Source organism: Danaus plexippus (assembly GCF_018135715.1).
Source record: "Danaus plexippus chromosome 13 unlocalized genomic scaffold, MEX_DaPlex mxdp_15, whole genome shotgun sequence".
Taxonomy (NCBI): Eukaryota; Metazoa; Arthropoda; class Insecta; order Lepidoptera; family Nymphalidae; genus Danaus; species Danaus plexippus.
In genome coordinates, this window is record NW_026869849.1 from 3,170,295 (window position 1) to 3,192,122 (window position 21,828).

Consider the following 21,828-nt stretch of genomic DNA (forward strand, 5'->3'; position numbering starts at 1 on the left):
ATTCGGATAAAAGTATTGTCAGTCTAAGGGATCCTATCGCGAAAGTGGAAACTACTGCTACAATAAATTAAAGTCAATATAGAAAATAGTGTGACTGACACGACAACCATAAGGAAACAGTAAAGTCACTAGAAGAGAAAGATCAGAGTAAGATTAGACCTCGATGGAGATTTACCTTCATTTACCCGAAGATTATCTTCCATCTGCGGCAGCGGTTCAAGACATGAGCGAGAAATTAAGACAGAACTCTGATACGTATTGTGGTATATAGAGAGTCGTTAATTCAATATAATAAAACACAAAGGTTTCTCCTGTAGAAAAAATGAAACGATAAAAAGATTTTGAAAAAATAAAAATCAAATTCTGGAATAGATTTATAGAGTCAAGGAAAGATAAATGGATTAGTTATCACATACGTCCAAAAAATTTGAAGTCTTTCAATGTAAATAAACCTACTTGAACAGAATGGGGCTCATATCATTTTAGATTAAGATTCCTCGGCTTTGCTCAATGAGAAAGATAAGGCGGGAATTTCTGTATTAATGTTCGTGTACGTTGTAATTTATCCTAATTTCCGTACCTTTAGTATTTTCAACAGATTACTATTAGGCATTTGCAAATAGAGGATTTTTTGTATCCCTTGATTTCTCCATTGAATTTATTAAAATATATATATATATTTACCCTGTATATTTGTTGGCAAAAATTCCCTTTCGGAAATGCTTCTTCTTTTTATTTAATTGGACATAGTTTGACAAACCATGATAGATTTATATAATATATAAAAAAAAGCAAATATTAAAATTAACACACCGATACTTGAATCCGGTTGCCATATATAACTGTTTGACCATAACTTAGCACCAACTGAATATTTGACCGATGGAAATTTATTTAGATCTTATTTAATATTTCAAACAAATAGTTTTATTTGATAAAACACTCTGAACATCACAACTTACTACTTAGTACTTAAAAAATGTTAAACTATAAGGAAGGTACTTTTAAGTTGTCTCCAATAGAAATAATAATTTATTTTATCCCACTCTGTATACGGTCAGGTTTGTAGTCACGTAAGTTCACGATAATGACTTAATTATGGAATTTGTATGATGTTAAGGCAAAAACATCGTAGTTATATGAAAATTCTCTCATAAATCATAAATCCATGATAACATTAATTAATGGACAATAATAAAGTAAGTTATCAATCGACACAAATAATTATACATAGGTGTATTGACGTCAGTGATCTTTGTGATTCCCGCCACAAAATACTATCACTGTCTTACATCCGCGTATTGAACGTGAGAATTTTATCTTGAATCGTCAGTCGGTTTAAAGTTTTAATTACAACTAATCTTAGAACCTTGATATCTTATGTTGGTCTTCATATTGCTAATGATTTCTTTAAAGTATAACGTAAATATTGTTTATATGCAATAAAATTAGATAAAACTCCTACTATTATACGACTGAAATGATCGAATGAATGGACGGGTGAGTATCTGTATAAATGATTTTTCGAGCAAACATTTACAGTGTATCCATGCCTTAGAATAAACCAAACTTTTTGATCCACTATTCAGTAACTTCGAGAGCAGAATTGAACTTTCCTTTTGGTGAAATAATTAATTACAATAGCATTTAAATTAACATAAAATACGTATTTTAGTATCAGGCAGGTAATATTGTTATACCTACCTTTTGAGTAAATTATGCTTATCTCATAATTTAAATAAATATATTTTTATTAGGAACAAACATGATAAAAATCCCTTTAACCCCAGAGACGGTTATATAATACAACATTATTTACATAATATTTGGACGATGATAAATTCTAAGGAAGGCATGTGACAAAACTACGCACGGTTGGTTTTGTTATGTAGCAATCATTACACAACGTTAGGTAATTATTAATTTGTTTTAATATATTTGATGTTAATGGTTTTAAGATATTATTAACGACAATAATAATTACATCACACTCACAAGAGCTGTATGTTTGTGACTGTATTTAAATAGGCAATCCAATTAATAATCGTATAACATTAAATTCACGTGATTAAGCGTAATTATGTGAGTTTTTGCACTAATGACTCATGCATAAAAAAATTTTTTTAAACTGAAATTCAACATTTAGACACCTTTTTTTACAATTTAGTTTTAAATTATTTATTTCTGGTTTACGATACATTTAAATTTGGAACTCAAAATATTGATGGTCAGTAATAAAAACGAGTGTAAAAAACAGCTCCAATTTTCAATCAGGCTTTAAATGACTTACTACAAAAGTAATTTACATTCTTCGTTTAAGTTCTTATTACAGTTTTCAGTATTTTTATTATCACTTACCACAGAATACATCAGTCAAAAGAGACAGAATAAATTTAAAGGTACAATTGAAAGTTATTTTTATTTTAATTTTTTTTTATTATTCTTAGTCTTGGTAAAAATATAACTAGTCTTCTTGAATCGAAATAAATAATAATAATAATAATAATTAACTTAACGCTTTTATTCCATTCGACGAACTCCTTAATGTTTTCTCCGCACCGTACTCAAGATTAATACGTCCATCAAATAAAAACTTTGACATTGGCAAAATATTCCGCGATTCCAGTGCGAAGGAAGCCATAGCATAAAAAAGTTAATTTGAAAAATCTATAACTATAGCTACATATTTGAAGTAACTGATGGGCTTAGGCACATGATATACGAGGTTGAAACTTTTATAAAACCGAAAGTAATATATTGTTTGATTTATTTAAATAGTAAGAGAAAATTACGTTTAATATAAAAGTATTTTTTATCCTTTTGAATACATTTATATTTATTTAAATGATATATATTCGACAAGTGTATAATTATACGAGATATACATTCGGAGAATGTATTGTATGTGACTGTAACCGTTCTTATACTGTTACTTGTTTTCTAGCAAACGATAAGAAGTTTTGTCTTAATTCACTGTAAGCTAATTATCGTAAGAGATAAGTTGAGACCTAGAAATATTAGTGATATGGTACTGCCAACGAATAAAACGGCTTTGTATCAACAATGCTACTTGACAGAAAATAGCGTCACTTCAATTTGTACAGATTAAGCAATATTATAACAGATAAAATAATTGTGTCTTGAATACCATTTAAAATTTTTAGGTAAGGCACTAACGCCGTCATTGGAAGGAAAGATAACATATACCACCCTCCCCCGAGTAGACCGTCAGCTCGTTTGCCACCTTTGCTATAATATATATATATATATTAAATAAAAAAAAATATCATTTTATTTTCATATAATTCTTGCCACTTAATATAATTAAGCAACAAAACAAAATCCATTCATTACATTGGATAATAAATTATAAGTTATCGCTTAATCGCTTATTATATACAATTTTTCAAATAAAGAGGTCGTATATTTGCTTTGAATTATGTTTTATAAGTAAAACGTTCACGTTTAATGGTTACGACAACCAAGTAAAAATTTAAACGTTTAATATACAATGAAAAAAATAAAATATTTATTATCTGCGACTTACGACAGAGATCTTGTTAGATATAAAATAAATTAAAATTAAAACAAATATATTTTTTTAAACACATAATTCACATATAAAATAAATTTAACATTTCTTGTTATTTTTTTATCCTACGTTTTTTTATTATGAAGGTAGTTTAAAAAACAAGGTACCCTTAAAAAAAATCTCTTGAATATAAATATAAAACTTATCTTAATTATATTTAAACATCCCAAATAAATAATTCCTGTAACATTCCGACGGTCTGGGACTGTGTATCATTCTCTGGAACTAATTCGACCGTTACATATTTAGCGGCTTCCAATATTTTCGAATAGGAGACATTTTCCGGCGGTAGTTTGTGATGCAGCTGTGTGAAGAGAGATTTGGCGCAGTCGAAGTGGAAGACTAGAGGATCCAATATGTCCGCCAGGTCAGGGAGTTTTAGAAGACAGCACAGATGGGCCAAGGTGACGCAGAGCTGTACAAAGATAATACAGATAATGAAGTAAATACTAAATTAATACGGAATAATAAATATGAATTTTAATTTTAAAATACATAATTTTATATCAACAGTTACCTGTTATGTAACCGTAGACAATAATTATATTATATATAAGAGGTATTTATTTTAACACTCCAATATATATTTTTTTTTCATTTAAAACAAGTTATCTTTTATTTTCAAACTTAATGTTTAATATTTATATACACACTTTGTTTTTATGATGAATATTCTCGAAAATATGTATTACAGATTATAAAAATATATTAATTTTTTAAGTATTATAATCTGTGCTTTTTAAAGCTGTGTGTTATAATACATTATGAATTATTATCACCTGTTCAACGAGATTATCCTTATGCCTGTATTCCGTGTAATCGTCAACGTTAGCTGCATTCTCCATGGCCGCCATTACCCCCCTCCATAACATGCCATAGTACTGACCACAATGCGTACGCGACACTCGCAGTGCGACCGCCGCTGTTATCCTAACTTTGAGATTCTTACAGTCTTGCGTCAAAGTACACAACTTTGGGAACACTTTGCCCTGTCGAAAGTGGATGTCATTACTGAATATAATCTTATATGGACCAGATATAAAAAGCTAGAGCTGAATTACCTTTACAAATGTTGTTACTTCCATTACATTAAATACAATAAAATAAGGGCAAAAATTATATTAATAATATTGATATTAGAAAAATATAAGGCAATAATAGTTTATTGCCTTATATTTTTTTTTAGTTTAGTAACTAGATCAATGTTGAGCTGACACTTCAATTTAAATTCGAATAGAAAGTATAATAGGAAAGATTAATCGACACGAACAGTATTCGAATTTGGAACACTTGGAATATCGAGTTCCATTTGCTATTACAATATACATGGTGTTGTTATCATAATTTGACAATATACATGGTGTCTTTAATATAAAGCCCCATTACCTGCCATCCGTTAAAGCATGTGAACAGATCGTCGTTCTTCATAGAGTTCCCGAGGGCGTGACAGGCGTTCCACCTGACCTTCATATTGGTGCCTTTACACGCGCAATCCAAAAGCTTCTCTATAGCCGTCTCACATAAGGTCTTTAATTGCGGATATCGTTGTATATTCTTATTCTTGATCAAACGCAACAGATTGCCGAGGCCGCGGGTGGCGCTCATTTTGACCTACAAAAGGTAAATGGATGTTATAATTACTTTGGTAGTATTTTATTTCTATATAAAACTTAATAATAATTATTGTTTAACTGTGGACTGGTCCCATATGTATACCATTCAAACCCTTCACAATACCCCACAGGTAATGCAAGTATATAGACATTAGTGTATTCGTGATTTCTGAAGCTTTAACAATAAGTCTCTTTAATGATAATTTAAGAATGACCTTGACAGAACCTAGATAATATGAAAATTAAAATATTGCTTTAGAATCTTCCACTGCGTAAAAAGGGCTAATTAATTTTTGGCTTTTTAATATAGTATAAATATATCTTTAACCTAAATGCGTATTTCACATTAATTATTTGTATTTTACTATCGAGATACGCACTTTGATCTCAAGATATGTAATATTTATACTACGCCGAAAAGTATTGTATAAAGGCAGACGTACACTGTTCTATCTCTAAGTTGTATCGAGGAACCGCCTATCGGTTCGATACATATAGTTTAAAATTTATTTGAGTAAGATTGCTATATACGTGTAGGGGCCGTCCATTAATCGCGTGAGGGTTTTTTTAGCATTTTTTCACCCTCCCTCTCCCTTAGTGATAGATAGAGGTTTAAGACTAAGCCCACCCTTCCTTTATCACGTGTATTTTTTAGTAACTACACAATTTCGTAACTATTTTTAAATATTTATAAAATACAGCTTTCGGTATAATCTAATTTTATTATAGAAAATTAAAGACAACAATAATTATTATTATAACGTTTAAATGTAGACAGATATAATGTGCAGTATCCTCAGACCACGGGTTCGTCAGATTTTCCTCTGCACCAATAACTGGATATAGAGCATCTTGGCAGTCACATGTTGGCACAGCGCTTGGTTGCAGACCAACATCCGTTTCGTCAAGCCACTCGGCGTCATCGTTTTCTCGCACTACGCAGAGAATCTCTCTCGATCTACGGTTTGATCGTCGCGTGAGGATGCGGGTAGGGCGAACATTGTACACCTCATTATCATGTATTATTGCTCGGAATTGGTTGCATATGACAAGAATTCACATGAGCCTTAGCTTTTTTCTTAGTACAGATGTACTAAGAACACTGCTGGTATGTGCTGGCTGGCTGGCTGGCAAGTTAGCGTGAGGCCAAAAAGACGAACGCCGCTTTTCGGTACAGAATCCCGAAAAAATAAATACACGTGATATATTATTACAACTCCCCACCCCTCTGTGATATTTCGTGATTTTATATATACCCCTCCCCCCTTTCGAACCTCACGTGTTTAATGGACGGTCCCTTATTCGCTTGTTCCCGACTTTGGTATAGATGCCAGTGTACCTCTGTCATAATATTTACCAACCTTATCATTATCATCCGCACACCGCACGCTGACCTCAAGCAGACGGAGCAACAAGTCGTCATCTATATCGTCAATATCGGGGTCTTCCCTGTGTATTGTTAATTCAGAAACTAAATTACCATAAATAAAATGTAAAATGTAGACATGGACACATTACGCTGTCGGATTAAAAAAGTGAATAGTAATTGTGACAGTACGTGTACATATGTGGTGTATGGATTTTCATATAAATTGGAAAATTTTTAAAAAACGAATTTTTTTTTTATAATTTAAAATTCATAACGAATATCTAATGATAATTATAGTTTAGATCCAAAATATTATCTAATCTAATGAAATTTTAAACAACTGTTTTTGGTTGTACTTATTCCGATTTTAACTAACTTAAAAAGTATTTTTTTAATAGCAAACACGGTCGTCATTTCGGGCATGTCAATATAATTATTGTTTATGTTTGCGTCTGACGAAAATATCTCGTTGAATACTTAAAATCTATGACGATATTTAAAGCAAACAGAATCATCAGTTTCAATCAGACAAATTCAACTGCAATAAACAACTAATTTATGTATTGTGTCAGTCAAGACGTCACTAGTATAATGATATATCATATCTATGGACTGTTTGATCATATCTATGGACTGTTTGTATGAAACGTCAAAGTCCAAAGAAGTGTGGGCCGCTATTATTGAATGACCCTGACATTATTACTATCATACTTTCAGTATAGGATCGTAGTAATTCTATATTCAATACCGTTAGCTAAATATATGAATTAATATATTATTTCCTTGAAATATTTTTACAATAACTACATACAATATTAATTTTTTTAAAGAAACAGCTGATTTTGTAGTGTACTAGATACCAGTCCCAGCTTCTCTTTACAAAAAATATAAAACAGCCTATTTAATTTTGACAATTATTAAACTTATATTGTGATAACTTTCAAATGATACGCCCGGTTTAAATGATTTAAAAAGTAACTTACAGATGTCACAGACATAATTTACTTCGTTTTCAAGCCAACATACTGATGTAGGCTTGAAAACGAAGTAAATTATTTTTATAAGACTTAATACCGTTTTTATGTAAATAGCTTTCAAATAAACGCTTTAGGAATGCCAATTTTTAAAATTTGTTAATTGGATATAGTATGTTATCCTTAAGGTATAGACATATGCCAACGTGGACTTTTCTGTAGACCTGTATAAGATACACAATTCCGCCATATATAATTTTGTTATATCTCAAAGACTTTAGACAGTGTTTTCGTTAAAAGCTGTCAGACGGCTCATGTTTTCCCGACATCTTGAACAAATATCGTTAATGTACACACAAGTAAATACAAAAACTTAACAAATTATATACTAAAACCTTCCTCCAGAATCACGCTATCGAGGGGTGATAACTGTTTGATAATCGGTGCAGTAGTTTTTCCGTTTATCGCGAACGGACGGACAGACAGACGCGGCGAGGGACTTTTTTTATAATATGCAGTGATATGTTTACAGACTTACTGAGATTTAATTCATAACTGTATAGCCTCACAGGCTGATCAAATTTATATTAGATTAGATACAATACGGTCAGTTTGCTAAATTTATTATACGAATTATTGTTAAGCTGTGTACGGTTAGCACAAGTTTGACATCGTCACACTAAATACTAAATATTTCGCTTTTCCATTTATGTAACCTACGCTATACCATACTGTGCGAAGATTTACGACTGAAAAACTACGCAAACTATGGAGCTTGTATGTGTATGTGTATGTAGTGTACGTACTGTTTATTGAGGTTCTGCACTAGACTAGACAGACACAGAGCTTCCATAATAACGGAAACGTATTATCTTAGACTTCACTTCTAACTCCACCATTATCTTCAATTGGTACATCACTTCGCAATAAAATTGCACAAGGCACGTAAATTTATACAAAAATATTAGCTCTATAATTCTAAGAATGTGTAAGAAGACGAGACGACGAGAAGACGAGAATGCGTAAGAAGACCGTTGTATACTGATATCATTGTATATTATAATAACACATAAATGAAACCAATTTTTAAGGATTTCTAAACGTTACTTTATTATTTTGAAAACTACATCCTCCCGACGTTTCAGTTACTTTGCAGCAGCCGTGAGCGCGAGCACACGAGATGCGAATGTCCCTAAACGTCCGGAGTATGTAGTTTTGAAAATAATAAAATACTCGTAGTAATCAGAAAATATTAGTTTCATTTAAATGAATACATGCGAACGTCTTTGATCTCATTATACATACATGTTGTATCCAAACAAAACATCGTATATACATTTCAGATAAGAATATATGAGAATATTTGAGTAGTACACTAACATGTTTAAGACGAGGGCGTCGCTCAAGTTGCCCAGCGCCCAGGCAGCCTTCGTCCTCACCACCGCCGTGGGTTCAGCCAGCGCTCGCAAGATATTCTCACCGCAGTCGCTCACGAAACAAATATCCTATACACGGAACACACATGTACATTCAAAATGTAATTATTATAAATAAAACAATACTTTGTGGTTCCATTCCCATTGCGACGCCTTAAAGCTTAAACTGTTGGGATGTTTTTCTTGTATATAGAAGCAAATCAAATGCAGTCATTGAAGCAGACAAAGCTTCAATATTAATGTTGTGTGAACATGCATGGAGTGAACCGCTGGTAAAATTACACTTTAGTCTGAGAATGGGCACACACGTACACGCACGCACACACACGTCCGCTCGCACATATTCACGCACACTGCCATAAACCAATCACTAGATGAAAACCAAACTCACATGTGTACTAAATGCATAATGACACATACATAGCCACTCACACACATTTATCAGTGGTCTTTGCCAGCTCACCTCCCTGAGCGTGCGGTACATGACGGTCATAGCCAGTGACCTGACCGCGGCCGCTCGGACGCCCGCCTCCTCGTCACCGCACGAACCAACCAGCAGGGCGCAGCACACACGCTGGCTGCGATCCTGGAAATATCAGAAGCATCTGTTTACTGACTATATTTCTAACTAATAGAAAAAACGAGAGATATTAATATTAACAGTCTGTTGACTCGCTAACATTGAGCGCTATACAGGATGCGTAAAATAGGGTGTGGCATTTAAAAAAATCGGAACTGTACAGTTAGAATCGTGAAGATTTTTCTAAGAGGAGCTTTAATAAAGTGTAACTATAGAATATAAAGGTATGCTGTGGCGTTTTTACGTCGAATTTCAGTCTTGACTTTATATTGAAAGAAATATGAAAGCTTTTGCCAATCCGATGTTATCGGATACCAATTAAAATCGGTCTGTATAGGTGATACGAAATATAAATTCCTATTCAAAACAATTCTGAAGGTATGTCACAGTAAATATTCGTATCGTCTTGCTTAACTTTACAAATGAAGTATATTTATGCCGTCATTTTATAATCGGGCTAAAATGTGTTTTTGCTTTCCGAATGGATTTAACTTTATACATCTATATTTAATATTGCCTCGTATTAATAATTTTTTCCAACATTTTTAATACTCTGCTATAAATTAGTAGCCTCCTTGATAGTATACAACTTATAGTCTTCGTTGATAAAAGGGCTATCTAACACTAAAAGGTTTTCTACGCTGTATAAAAAATTCTTAGTTTTCAAGTCTTTTTTAAACAGACCAATATATATAAATATATATTTTTGTGCTTAAGTACGTGTATAGATTAACTTTTTTCTCCACTTCATTCAATAGTCCGGGCAAAAGGCAAAGGTCCTTAGCTGTACAGACGGTATAATTTTAATTCATAATTAAAATATTATATTTTTAATTATATTCACCGGTATCTGTTTGAAGCACTTCTCACCGATGTTAGCGATACAATCGCATACGACTGCTTTAGCGGGGGCGTTGTCGTGGTTCTGTAGTACTAACGATAGAGGCGTCAGCAGAGTCTCCCACATGTACACACAGTGACTCAGCGGTGGGGATAGATCTTGCTGTTCTGGAGGGTAGTTGGATATTAGTTCTTTTACTATATATATTTTCTGCTTTACCATTAAATGTTTACAATGAAGATAAAATTAAATATAGTGTATTGAAAGATAAGTTACTAATATTAAAAATACTATACTCATATTTAAAAAATAATTGAAGGAACATTTCATGTCCACTACATATTAATAAATATGAAATATGGTATAAATTATGAAAATTTTATATGTAAAAATATAGACAGCATACATATTTAATGATATTATTCGTTTTCGCTGTTTTCTAACTGTTATACCTAGTTTCTGTAGCGCGTCTCCAATTATACTTATAGTCCTCGCAGCCTGCAGCACGACGTCTTGGTGTTCGTGTTTCAACATCTCTTTCAATATATCACCAAGTAACATTATGTGGGAGGAGAGGAAATCTGCCAGGTGATGGAACGCTATCGCTGATAGGACTTGCAAGGATTCCAGAATAACAGGTATCGTTGACGGCTTGCAGCTCTGGAACAGAAAGTAAAATACGTAATCCCAACGCTCGTAGATAAAACATCTGTATTTTTTTTCTGACCGTAGGACAGCGATGAAACTTAACAAGGTTATATTGACAAAAACTTGGAATTCAACGAGGAAATCTCCATAGAATTTTTCGATAGAGTACTATTTCATAATATATGCTATATTCACGAATTCCGCTATATTGGTATGTAGACATATTTAATTTCTATTATTTCATAACAAATTTAAAAAACAACCAAATAGTCGAACGTTGTACACATAGCAAGTATGGGATATACTCACAACAATCTCATTGCTCCTGAACAGCCATCCCATATTTTTAAAACAGATATCCAGAATCCAACTCTTAAACAAATACTTGTCCACTTCCTCACTCTTATCGTTCACCGTTTCTGCGGTAAACATTTCATCGTCAGAGTAACCCTCCTCGAAATCATCGCATTCATCGTTCAAAGACACATTTTCCTTATTCAATATATTTTGTTGCGACTTATTACATACTTGGTCCTTTTCCATGGCCTGCAATATTTCCTCTACTTTGGGATCAACTGACAGGACACATCCTATTGTCACCAGGGACGCTACTTGTAAGGTAACATCTGAAATATATCAAATACGATAACTCCAAAAAATTCCACTACTCCAATAATACTATCAAAGTTAATTACATTGGATAGCATAATTTTTACCGACCTCTATGGACTAAGAACTTTCTAGTGGACCTAACAATACCACTTATAAGACCCTCCTGCATTTTATGGTACGGAGTCGCTTGCACTAGCGCGGCGGCACACTTCAACGCTACAATGATCACCGCGTGGTTCCGCTCGCATTCCAGAATATTTATCAGAATTTTATGAAGGCACGTTATGATGTATCCCAATGACACGGAAAACGGAATAAATGATGTGTTTTTCTTGCTGTAATAAAGAATTTCATCATTATATAAGTATATTGGACCAGTGATAATAATTTTAACTAGCTGCGTCCGCGACTTTATAGGTATTTTTTTACTAGTTATATAAGCAAAATTTTATAAATAAAAGTAGTGTACGTCACTCCTTACTACCTTTTAGTTATGTGTCAGTAAAAATCTCTTTATCATCGTTGCGACCATTTAAGAGATTATCCGAAACAAACAGATAAATAAACAAAAATGTTAAGAAACACTTTTACGTATGTATACATCAAAAAGCTATTATTTAATTTTTTCTTAGAGACATTCCTAATATTATATATGTATACATAAACATCCTATGTTACAGATACATTTGAACTTACGATCAGTATTTTGAGAAAATCTCTTACCTGGTTTCAGCTTGGGCCAAATAACTCCTGGATCCAGACAATAAAGCTAAAATTACACTGAGGGCACTTGCTCTGCTAGATGCTACTGGGTCTACGACTGCACAATAAGCTAATGTCTTCTTTGACTTTTCCTCTCCAAGCCAGTTATCCACTGGACAATCTGGTAAGAGAGCCCACCAATATCCAAATGTATCACGTTTTTCTTTCACCTAAAATAATTGTTATTAGAAAATCAAAATAAAAATAGAATCAAGTATATATGATGAATTATATTTGTCACTTAAGAATGTTTGTAGCCTCAACTCCTATCTTCCTACATTGCCAAACTTTTGTCTTATATAATTCCTATATTTTTTTACACTAATACACATAGGGATAACAGCTTTGTTGCCTCTAGACATACAGTCCGTCTATGATAATGTAAACTGTGTTCATATATAAACTGTTTCGTTGGCTTTTCTACATTTCTTCCATAGCATGTAGCATTAATGCCAGTCATGATTAAAAAATTTACTATAAATCACTCACAATATAATGACAAAATCATGATATCCCATACCTTGAAGACAACAAGAAAGAGATTCGCTGCACTCTGTCTAACTCTTGATCTTAGAGCTATCAGTTTAGCTTCTCTACCATTTTCTATATCTGACAAATCACTGTCACTCGTTAAAACCCAGCTGGATCTGGGTTTCTGAGGTTCCAAGTAATCGCTGGCCGGTTTATATGAACTGTCAAAGCTTTTGACATCCTTCATTAAACTGCGATCTGATACGGGTATTTCTTTCTTTAGACTCTCGATTGCGTTGTTCCTGTGTTTTCGGATTTTTTGTTTCTGAAAAATTATTTGAATTAAAATTAAAATTTTCGAATATAGAATCAACAATTTGTCAGCGGAAACAGGATTTAAACCTTCAACCTCCACAATATGTTCTTCCTGTTTCTTACTTTACTTATAGTTGATTAATTTAATCTTACTAATTTTTTTATTTTATTACTGACCAAATTTAACATGAACTATAATATATAAATGATAATTTACATCACTTCAGTAGTTAAAGGGTCATTAACTGTAGAGTAATATATGATGTTCATACTTTCCCCCCTTTTGGTTGTATTTTCACAGGTTCAGCTGCTATAGTTTGCTGAGATGGCATAATTCTATCCGGACGTCCTTGTACTATAAGAGCATATAGAATGAAATACCGGCAAATACCTATAATCTCTGGCATTGATAGGTTCACACTGGAGTCATTAAAGTATATGTAAGATAGAACTCTCAAGCCAGATATCACAACCTAAAACACATTGAAAAAACATGCTCAAAAATGTTCAGCTATAATCGTTTTAATAATCCTGGACTTTACACATACAAAATAGAACAGATTTGATATATGTTTAGTACCAACATGAATAAATACAGTAATCGACTTACTTTACAGTACATAGACTCATCTTGAGACTTAGAATAATCTTTCATTAAAAATTCTATAACAACCTGTGTTAAATGCTCCTTAATATCTAGACTTATGTATTTTTCATCATTAAATTTATTTTCATCAATGGTTAACAAGCATGAGATACATTTCAGTGCTATCAAAGATATTTGTAATGAATTTTGTTTATTCATATCCCTTTGTTTCACATTGTTAATTATACTCACAAGGAGGCCTTGGTTACCAATAAGTTCATTAATAAACTGAAAATTAAAAGTTTTTATAGGACTATAATAATTAAACCACAAAATATTTATATTTAGTTTTAGAAATATAAATAAAATCTTAAATAAAATGTGGGTTTTTAATATTAGTTTACTTTACTTATATCAAAAGTTACAAACCTTACTACCACTTTGTGGGTTTGTTTGCAATATGCACTGGAGGTTATGAAGAATATCAGGTAATATGATATCTGAACATGTTTTTATGCATTCAATATGCCAAGCTACTACTTTAAATAAGAAATCATAGCCAAATTTAAGACTTTGTTTGGTGACTAGACTGTTTATCAAATGTGATGTCTTAGTTGACAGAAATTCATCAACAGGTTTGATATTGAAACATAATGAGGTCACCAGCGCAGCGGCATCCTGAAATAATAAAATCCTGACTTAGCTGTCTGTAAAGAAGTGAATATTATTTCAATTTTATTAACTTTACCTCTTTGCGGACAAATAAATTTGAATTATAAGGCTTCGCATTAAGTTCATCTATTAAAACATTTATGTCGCTTTTATCATACTCTTTTAAATATAGATGACTACAGAGTTCTTCCGAGAGTTGTGAGAATTGTTCGAAGACATTCATTTTGCCATTAGGTTTATTGATGTTGTGTTGAAGTTATTTGAATATTTAAATTCTTTTTAACTTTTTCTAACTGCTACCAGTTAGTAAATGTTAAAAGTTTATATATTAGAGCACTTTAAAGTAACATGTTTTCATTACTAATATGTCCTGACAACTCGAAAAGACAGGTGTCAAATTTGAAAAACTGTCACAAAGTGTAAATTGTCAATGATTGGAAAAATGTAAAGAATTTATCTTGACATCTAAACGCCTGTCAAAGTCATCTCAATGCACATAAAAAAAAATCTGAATCTTCTGAAATTCAACGAACCATTGAAAAAAAATATCTAAAATCAGTCACCACAAATAAATGACTTTTACAGATTTTCATATTCTAATATTAAACAAGTAGGGTAAATGAACAGTATCAGTAACTTCACTTCACTTTTTAACTTTGACCCCTGCTCCGAGGCCGGTGAGGTTTGAATTCAAACAGCCTGCGCTTATAAATATGCCATATTCTAACAATTCTTGAGTAGTGTAGAGGTCCTAAAATTATTTAATGTTGTTATAACATCCAATCGTAACTAAATATCCCTTTAAAATATTAACTTTCGTTTAAGTGGATTAGAATAATATGAAAAATTCATTAGAAAATTTAGTAAAATTGATTAGCTTCAAAAAACGGTTAACTTTTAAAAATAATTCCTATGATTAAGTATAAAACAATTGGAGGTGCGGAAAGTAGCAAATAAACAATAAATTAACCATTTATTTTTTATAAAAATCTTTTTTCTTCAATATATCGCTGATACCGATAGCAATCAATCGGTGTCAATAAACTAGGGTTATTGGTAACATTTTAAGTATAGCTCTATATGGTTTTGAACACGTACTAATAACTTGTCTGAAACCTTTGTTGGCCCCTTTTTTAGAATTTTTGAAAAAGACCGGTAAATTTATTGACTCTTTGATATACATAGGTACCTAATACTTTGAATAAAAATAGATATTAAATATTAAAAGTTAATTTTAATTATTCCATTATTAAATATATATTTATTGACACATAATATTGATAATGTCAAAAATATTGTTTGTAAAATAATGTCCAAGTGGCACTATAATTTTATTTTTTAATATTTTATTATGGCTTTGCTAACAAAGACAATAAATAATGAAAGAAGGCGTGGATTATACCATCCATGGGAAAAACTGATCAAAAATGTTCATCGAGACAATTTCCACCAAGCTCACAACTCGGTAAATAATCCAGAATATCCTGAGAAAAAAGTTGAGATACCCAATGAGGACCGTGCTAGGTTCAAAATAATTGGCAATAGAGTGACGAAGGAATTTATTTACTGTGAGAAACTGCTTAAAGACTTACATAAATATCGTTGGAAAGTATTTGACGCTCCCGAAATTCGTGGTAAGCATTACTAAAACATAGGAGTTTGAGTATGTTAGTAAGGCACGTATTAATCTAGAAAAAAATATTTTAGGGGTCACAACGGTGGAATGGCCGCAAGTATGGAAGGATATTAAAATAAAATATGGTGAATTAGCTTATTGTCTACAGAGCCAAGTCGCAGTTATTCTTAACGATAAATTTCTTGGCGGTGAAAAGGAACTAAGAGAAGTCATCGAGTCAAGATACCATTACAGATTAAATGTAGATTATTATAAGGAGGGCGTTAACAATTTTGTTGATTTTATCAGAGGTTCTGGAGTAAGTTACGTCTAATTTTTCAATATATATGTCCTAAACGTTAGTTTGACGTTTGTTTTGGCGTGTTTCTAATTTGTAAACTGTTTGAGACGACCCATAAATTTTGTGAAATTTATCTTCAAATTTCGAGAACTGTAGGTATTCGTTGAATCGTAAAGACCTCTCGGTCACAATTTTTGTAAGTTTTTAGTTTAACATTATTTAAACGATTTCCAGCGACCCTGCGTTTATATGCATATAACAATAAATTTTGTACATGTAGGAACGTTAATTTTTATGGTAAGACAGATTTTGAGATAATCTAATTGTAATGTATAAAATTATTTGAGTATTATTTTTATGAATTTTCTTCTTAGCTTTATTCAGATTTAGTACCATACACTTGCGAAAATTTCCTACGACTATGTCAGACAAATAAGGGCGGCTACAAAGGAACTCCCATACACCGCATCGTTAAAGATGGCTGGATTCAATGTGGAGGTTTTGGTCTTAAATCCACAGATTTGGATTGTGAAAATTTTATTGTACCTCATGACAGGCGAGGTGTTCTTTGTATGGCTAACGATGGAAGGTTAATATATGTTTATTGAATATTACCATATACATATTTTAGTTTATTGAACTTTAATTTCTAAATATTTCCATAATTTTAAGGCATAAAGACTGTTCAACGCAATTCTTTGTACTACTACAACCGGCGCTTTGGATGGCTCACAAATATGTAGCGTTCGGACAGCTTATAGACGGAGAGTTAACTTTGAAGAAGATCGAATCTGTTCCAACCTTCTATGAATCACCAGACTATTGTATATACATTCATGATGCTGGGATTTTAAATTTAGAATGCCACGATATAAGAATTAACAAAAATACTAACGAATATATAGATGGCCATATAGAAGATTTGAATTTATTAGGTGAAATGTTGTACGAGGTAATTTCTATTACATCTATTCCTACTTTACTATTAAACTTGTGTATATATGATGTTCAAACTTTTATCTACATAGAATTTAATGGAAAGACTTTTCTTGGAACTGGAACTGAGACTCATAGCAAAAGAAGAAATGGAAGGAGAAGGTGAATCGAAGGAATTAAAAGACGATGGAAAAAATATACGTGCCACTGAAAGGTATAATTTTTAAATCGGTGATATTTTTTAATATGATTATATTGAACATTACGAAATTTTTTTTTTATAATTCCATAAAGATTTATTCGTAAAAAAGAAGAAATTGAAAAATTACGGACGAGTCAGTTAACAACTAGCAGAGCGTCGTCGATGGTGAGCGAAGCACATCAAGTTAATAATGATTTTGACGTGGAAGTATACGAATATGAGCCCGAGGAGTCCTCGTACCAGCACGTGTCCTTGAAAACGGAGAGCTTAGTCGTGAAGCCAGAAAAACCGTTTTACATACCACTCACAGATGTTCCTTATCCCGATGAAGTTGATTCCACTTATGACTTAAAGAAGTCAGTAAGCAAAACATTAAGAAACTTAACACTATGAGGAAGCAACATTAACTTTATTACTCGAATACTTTTACAGATTTTTAAAAGGTGATTATTGCCTCGAAAGTGACCTACAACACCATCCTCCGAAGAAGATAATAGCGAAACACTTATCTTTCGTATCCGAGATGTATCAGTTCGACATAGAGTCTGAAGTAAGCTCGGGTAAGAATGGAGATATTGATTAGGTATAACAATAATGAACGATCCATTTTGGTATTGACTTAATAAAGTTATATATCAGTCTTTGTTATTGTTATTCTTTTAAACAAAAAGTTGTTTTTACAATCTCATTTTTTCATAGAAATGAGATAAATTGATAAAATATATAAAATACATGATTACTGGCAAATACGGTACTATATCTGTTGACAATTTTGACGGTCTAAATTATCATTAATTAATATTATTTGCTGATGCACATCATCGAAAAGATATAAAAAGTAACTATAAAACCTATTTCAGTCGAATCGTTGTCAGAAGACGATGAACAAGAAATAAAAAGATATATCAAGTAAGATGGACATCTTATTTTATTTTCTTTGATTCCATTGATTATTTGTGACTATGATTTAATTTTTCTGATTTAGACTTAATGTAGACCGAGTGAGTTTCGCTGGTGATGTTATAAGAAACATAGCAAGGGGCTATGGAAAATATAATATTTTTGAAGGTACCAGAAAGTAAGTTTTAGTATTTTTAATAATCTTGTGAATCCACGTTAGATTTTTGAATGGAAGTTACAATATATATCACTATATCTTCAGATCGGAGCTAATAACTGACGAGGAGTTACGAAGATTTAGGTAAGATTTCGTTTTTTGTACAGTAAAATTAATAATTTCTTTTTTAAATATTTTACAATTTTTTATAGACTAGCCTCCATGGATCATCGAGCAAGGGAAGGCAATGAAAAGTAAGATTTAATTAAGCATTTACATTACAAAGTATCAGATTTTTGTGTATTTTTTTTTTCTTTATTTATTTTTTTTTAATAGAAAAGTCTCATTAAGTCTGCCAGCCTATAGAAAAGAACCGATGAAAATAAAAAGGAGACAAACTGGTTTTGTTAGAATGGAAGACATAGAAAAAATACATTCAAAATATAGAATAGGCATGGACGAAACCGCCGAACAAGAAGAAGACGAATTTGTGTCTCGGTAAAAGTTTGAATGTTCATGTACAAAAGCTATACAGTGAAATAAAACATACATCCTAAATATAATTTTTCATATTTATTTATATATATTAATTCAAATTTTCCGATTTCTATCAGGAACCTTACAAGAAACTATACAGCAGCCTTCACATAAGCGAAGAAGACTATAAACTTATAATTCTATTTATTAACTCTATTCCTAGCAAAGTACGTATAGCGGAATCAGCTATCGCCACCCAGACTGGAACGAAACCAAATCGTAGACCAACGGGTTTTGTGAGAGCCACAGAACTCACGGAGTCTGATACACAAGTCAGAAGACAATCTGCCCTCACTCGTCTGTACGATAATATAGCTATTGAAGACGAAAGTGCCATAACGCTTAAGGATTACAAGTATGTTACTCTTTATTACTAAGTAGTAGAATGTATTTTATATACAACAAAAATATTTTTTCTTTAGACCAATTACCAAAGTGTCGCAGAAGAATTTCCTCTTTACCGCATCACCATTGAATCGTGTGAAATATTACGAGGAATATTCAAAGGAGTCCCATTTCCGTCCGTCCATCACGGTGGACAAAAGCTCCTACGAGCAAGTACTTAATATACAACACGGGAGAAAAGCAGCGAGAAAGATATCATCAGATTACGTAAAAACAATCGATCAGATAGAGCAAAGGATTGAGAATTCCATACGAAGCATCGAGTTCGCGAAAACACGTCCTTCGATGACTGTCTCCGAGTACCAGCAAAGGAATCAAAAATATAGTAATGAACTGGCCAAGAAAAATGGTGAATATAATATTCTTATCTTTAGATGCGGATGCTAACAGAAAAAATCGCGTTTTAAACTATTTGCTTAATGTCGATTTCATATGAGACGAAACTAACTTGATATATGTTTAGCTTGTTTATACAGAGTTGTGAAAATATAGGTACCCAATGTAATCAACAAGAAAAAGAATTAAAAAAATTCATTTAAATTCGAATGATAGTGAACTAAATGTATACGGCTCTTTTCCGCTTATAAACCTAAGCTTTTCTTATATTGTAGAATCGTTACACGGATTACGTTTACCAGGCGATACACCTCTCTATTCAATGAGTGACGTAAGTAATTTTAATCTTAATCTATTTCCTATTCATTGACTTCAAGTAATTTTTTCATTAACCAAAATTTATTTTATACGCAATCGTAATCGGAACTTTTTTAACCCTTTAACCGCCTGACTTCATATCATTTGTAATCTCATCGCTTGACACAGTGAATCAAAAACAAGATACCTCGAACAAATAGGGATGTGAAAGGCTAGTTTTCTTGGTCGAAATTCCATGACGACATCTACCTATATAATTTCACTTGCGGTTGTTTATGAAGAGAAAGATCTTGAACTATTTACTTATTCACAATGATTTTTCACACAATCGTAGTTAAAAACTGCTATATCAATACATACATACAGAAGTTCATCGATATCAACACTACAACACTACGCAACTAACACCAAACGGCAGTTCCACAGTATTGACGCCAGAAGTGGTCGTTATTTCGATCGTGGAACAGGACCCATTAATAACATTAGTACCTAAACATGTAACCTACATTTCTCTTTATGTTATTATATTGTATCTAAACAAAATATCTAAGTAATATTTGTAGCTAGTAGCGCCATCTATGAGATTTGTGTTTCATGTCATCTTTGTTGTATGTCACCAAATGTCATACCCTCTTTCTTTTTACAAATAAAGTTAATCAGTCGCTGCTGTTTTTTCAATCTAAACGAGCCGTTTTACTTTACTTTAAAATTTACTTTCTCTCAAATCATTCGAAACAAATATTGCTAATTAAATAAAAATTAAACTTCTAATTAAAAGGTTCACGTGAAGTTGTGAATGATGACTATTAAACTAATGGGAATATATTTTTAATATAACGCAGAGCCATAAAATAAAAAAAGATGAAACCAGCAGTGGTATATGGTCGTAAATATATGACCCTGGCGGAATGGACCCGAAAATACTTGTATCAATCCGACCTAAGCGGTTAAAGGGTTAATTGTCTCATCAACAATATTTAATTTCAGGTATTTTAGTATCAATTACTATTTATGAGTTAAAAAATGTAGATTTTTTATGTAGAAAACATGTCTCAAGTTTCAATTACATTATTGTCGAGGTAAATTTCAGTCTTAATTTAAGAACATTAAGATGTTCGGCCATTATTCTAGTAATGTCCAAAATGACCGAAGCCAGTATTTATAACTTTGAAATATCAACTTGTGATACCCAAATGTTGCCATTACTATGATTAATTATTAATAATTGCAACTATTGGATTCAATATATTTAGCTATTTATATTTTTACTATATAACTAAAACTTAGTCTGAGGTTCCCATAATTTTTTCCCGGAAATATCCACAGGTATATTAATTTGTTATTAATTACATAAAAATAATTCTAAGAATTATAGTTCATTATATTTAGTACGGCACGGGTGGCGCCACTTGTAACATTATATTTTTTTTTCTTAAGTAGTATCTTGTAGATCTGAGACATGTGATATGAGACACTTTAAAAGGAGTAATGCCTGGAACTATGAGTACAAGAAATTTAATGTACTTTCTATATTTTCAGGTATCGAATCCCACCAACATTTAACGACGAGCTGTACTAGTTTGTTTATTCCTATTGCATAAATTATTTTTTGTTAGATTTCAATTAATAAAAACCAATAAAACAAAAACA

At 31.9% G+C, this 21,828-nt stretch overlaps 2 protein-coding genes across 4 annotated transcripts; one reads left to right on the plus strand and one right to left on the minus strand.

Moving 5' to 3' along the window:
• Positions 1-3,284: 3,284 nt before the first annotated feature.
• LOC116770121 (HEAT repeat-containing protein 6) lies at positions 3,285-14,868 on the minus strand. The gene is made up of 16 exons (XM_061527794.1): positions 14,548-14,868; positions 14,229-14,477; positions 13,824-14,087; positions 13,486-13,686; positions 12,948-13,223; positions 12,389-12,597; positions 11,774-12,000; positions 11,363-11,679; positions 10,858-11,065; positions 10,409-10,572; positions 9,448-9,570; positions 8,929-9,053; positions 6,567-6,654; positions 4,979-5,203; positions 4,372-4,581; positions 3,285-4,007 (listed from the first exon to the last, which is right to left on the minus strand). The coding sequence occupies exons 1-16, from the start codon at positions 14,692-14,694 to the stop codon at positions 3,750-3,752; spliced, it is 3,291 nt and encodes a 1,096-aa protein (XP_061383778.1). The 5' UTR covers positions 14,695-14,868; the 3' UTR covers positions 3,285-3,749.
• A 914-nt stretch (positions 14,869-15,782) lies between these two features.
• Positions 15,783-21,814, plus strand: LOC116769969 (uncharacterized). Of its 3 annotated transcripts, XR_009753630.1 has the most exons (18): positions 15,783-16,105; positions 16,179-16,405; positions 16,622-16,684; positions 16,762-16,976; positions 17,060-17,339; positions 17,416-17,537; positions 17,618-17,881; positions 17,958-18,085; positions 18,386-18,434; positions 18,511-18,603; positions 18,688-18,726; positions 18,795-18,836; positions 18,919-19,080; positions 19,283-19,474; positions 19,542-19,873; positions 20,136-20,191; positions 21,021-21,165; positions 21,718-21,814. XR_009753630.1 is itself a non-coding variant. In XM_061527718.1 (17 exons), the coding sequence occupies exons 1-17, from the start codon at positions 15,823-15,825 to the stop codon at positions 21,739-21,741; spliced, it is 2,571 nt and encodes an 856-aa protein (XP_061383702.1). In that variant the 5' UTR covers positions 15,783-15,822; the 3' UTR covers positions 21,742-21,814. The 3 variants fall into 3 exon arrangements, 1 of the variants encoding a protein (XP_061383702.1); XR_009753631.1 differs by lacking the exon at positions 18,919-19,080; XM_061527718.1 differs by lacking the exon at positions 21,021-21,165.
• Positions 21,815-21,828: the final 14 nt, after the last annotated feature.